Source organism: Galeopterus variegatus, unplaced genomic scaffold, assembly GCF_000696425.1.
Source record: "Galeopterus variegatus unplaced genomic scaffold, G_variegatus-3.0.2 Scaffold1851, whole genome shotgun sequence".
Classification (NCBI taxonomy): domain Eukaryota; kingdom Metazoa; phylum Chordata; class Mammalia; order Dermoptera; family Cynocephalidae; genus Galeopterus; species Galeopterus variegatus.
The window spans coordinates 48,570-50,263 of NW_007727962.1; the positions used below are offsets into that span (position 1 = coordinate 48,570).

At 52.9% G+C, this 1,694-nt stretch overlaps 1 protein-coding gene across 1 annotated transcript in view; it reads right to left on the reverse strand.

Annotated features, from left to right (window-relative positions):
- The window catches only part of LOC103595807 (transcription factor CP2-like protein 1), a gene marked incomplete at its 3' end in the record, with an annotated part of 50,153 nt that overhangs the window by 46,924 nt on the left and 1,535 nt on the right, over window positions 1–1,694 (reverse strand). Inside the window, exon 2 of the mRNA XM_008579301.1 lies at window positions 1,320–1,692. Coding sequence (XP_008577523.1) covers window positions 1,320–1,692 — 373 coding nt within the window. The remainder of the gene's footprint in view (window positions 1–1,319; window positions 1,693–1,694) is intronic.

Genomic DNA, 1,694 nt, shown 5'->3' on the forward strand with positions numbered 1-1,694 from the left:
GGGGGGGGAGAACCATCACTCAACACTAACTCGTTTCAAGCCCAGCATCATTATTTGCCAAGGAATAAAAGTCACGAGAACATCAAACAGAAAAGAGGAAGAAGGGAGTAAAGGCCACTACCCTGCTGAGGTCACACACTTGCAGAAGTTTTGTAGAGTGAGGAGATGACCAAAAATAAAATACAAAAAAGCAGGGAAAAGGACAAGACCCTCACTCTGGAGGTGGAGGACCAAGAGCATATGCAATGACCCCTACCTTGGTCTTCACTGAGGCCACCCTCTCTGAGAGCAAAACCCCCAGAAGTGAAATTAAAAAGGGCATGTACCTTCTTTATCCATGTCCCCAAATGACCCCAGAAACCAATATGGCTTTACTGCACCTTTCACTCCCACCTCTCGCCCTGCTCCCTCAATGAAACACCAGAATCCTAAAAGGTATCTGAGATATTCCACAAATTTCCATCCCTGTAGCAGATGTCAAAACTGCATCTCCCATGCAGTGAGACAATTACTCCCTAATGGGATGACATTATAGGTATCTAGGGAGTTTTAAATACACTCACCCTCAACGCAGGGTTACCATCAAACTCATTCATACTTAACGGCCACAAGATAAAACTTAGGTAAAACCACACTAAAATAGAAGACACCTTATCTTCTGTGGGGGATTAACTAACAACTTCCCAGTGGGCTTCGGTGTCCTCCAGAGCGGCTGCCCTCTGGTGACACCACCATGGTCTGCAGGGAGGACTTTTGACACCTCCTACTACTCTGGCCCGTGAATAAAAAACAGCAGGTTCAATCAGTAGGACCATCATTCCTCTACCTTCTGGAAAAGGGATGCCTTCAGGGAGGAGTACCAGACAAACACCTATCGAAAGCCTGGAATTACAAATAACTCGAAGTGTTAAATCTGAGTGGAAACTTCTTGGGGCCAAAACAAGGACTGAGGAGCACTGGCTTTGGGGCTGTCAAGTGCCTGCGACTCCCTGGGCCTCACAATTCACGTTCCCTGAGCCCACATCAAATGCCCATTGGGTAAATTAGGCACATTTAATAAACTGTGACTAGGATGGAAAGAAAGACAGGCTAAAGCTGGTTCAGGCGAGTCAAAGTGAAATGCCTGCCCATTAGTACTCGGCCAGCCGCAGAACAGGGAAAAACAACCCCCTAAGAACAGAAGCAAACAGAGGTCCCAGTTCCTAAAAGGGGGTTGTAGAGAACTTTGCAAAACAGGCAGGACTTCCGTTTCCCTTTGAAGAGCACTAGTCAAATCCCTGCAGAAGAAGAAAGATTTCCATCAAGGGCAATAACCGCACAGGCCTCGGGCAAACACATGCAGGACCACCCGGGGGTGGGGGCGGCCCGCCGGGCTGGAGCGCAAGTCCGCGCTCGCCACCCACTCGCCCCGGGGCCCAACGAAGGGCACCGCAGAGGGCGCGAGGCTCGGAGAGGGACCCGGCGGAGACGGCAAAGAGCAGGGGACGAACTTCCCCGGGACAGGCACCAGGCTGATGGCAGAAAGTTTCCTCGACATCTCCGACACGAGCGGGGAGAGGACAGACGCGGGAGGTGGACGGACCCGGGGAGGCTGCGGCCAGCAGGTGCGCGCCGGGCGCCCGCCGGGGTTCGCCGGGGAGGAGCGCTCGCGGACCTCGGGCTCTGCTCGCCCGCCTCCCGGGTGGGCCCCCGCT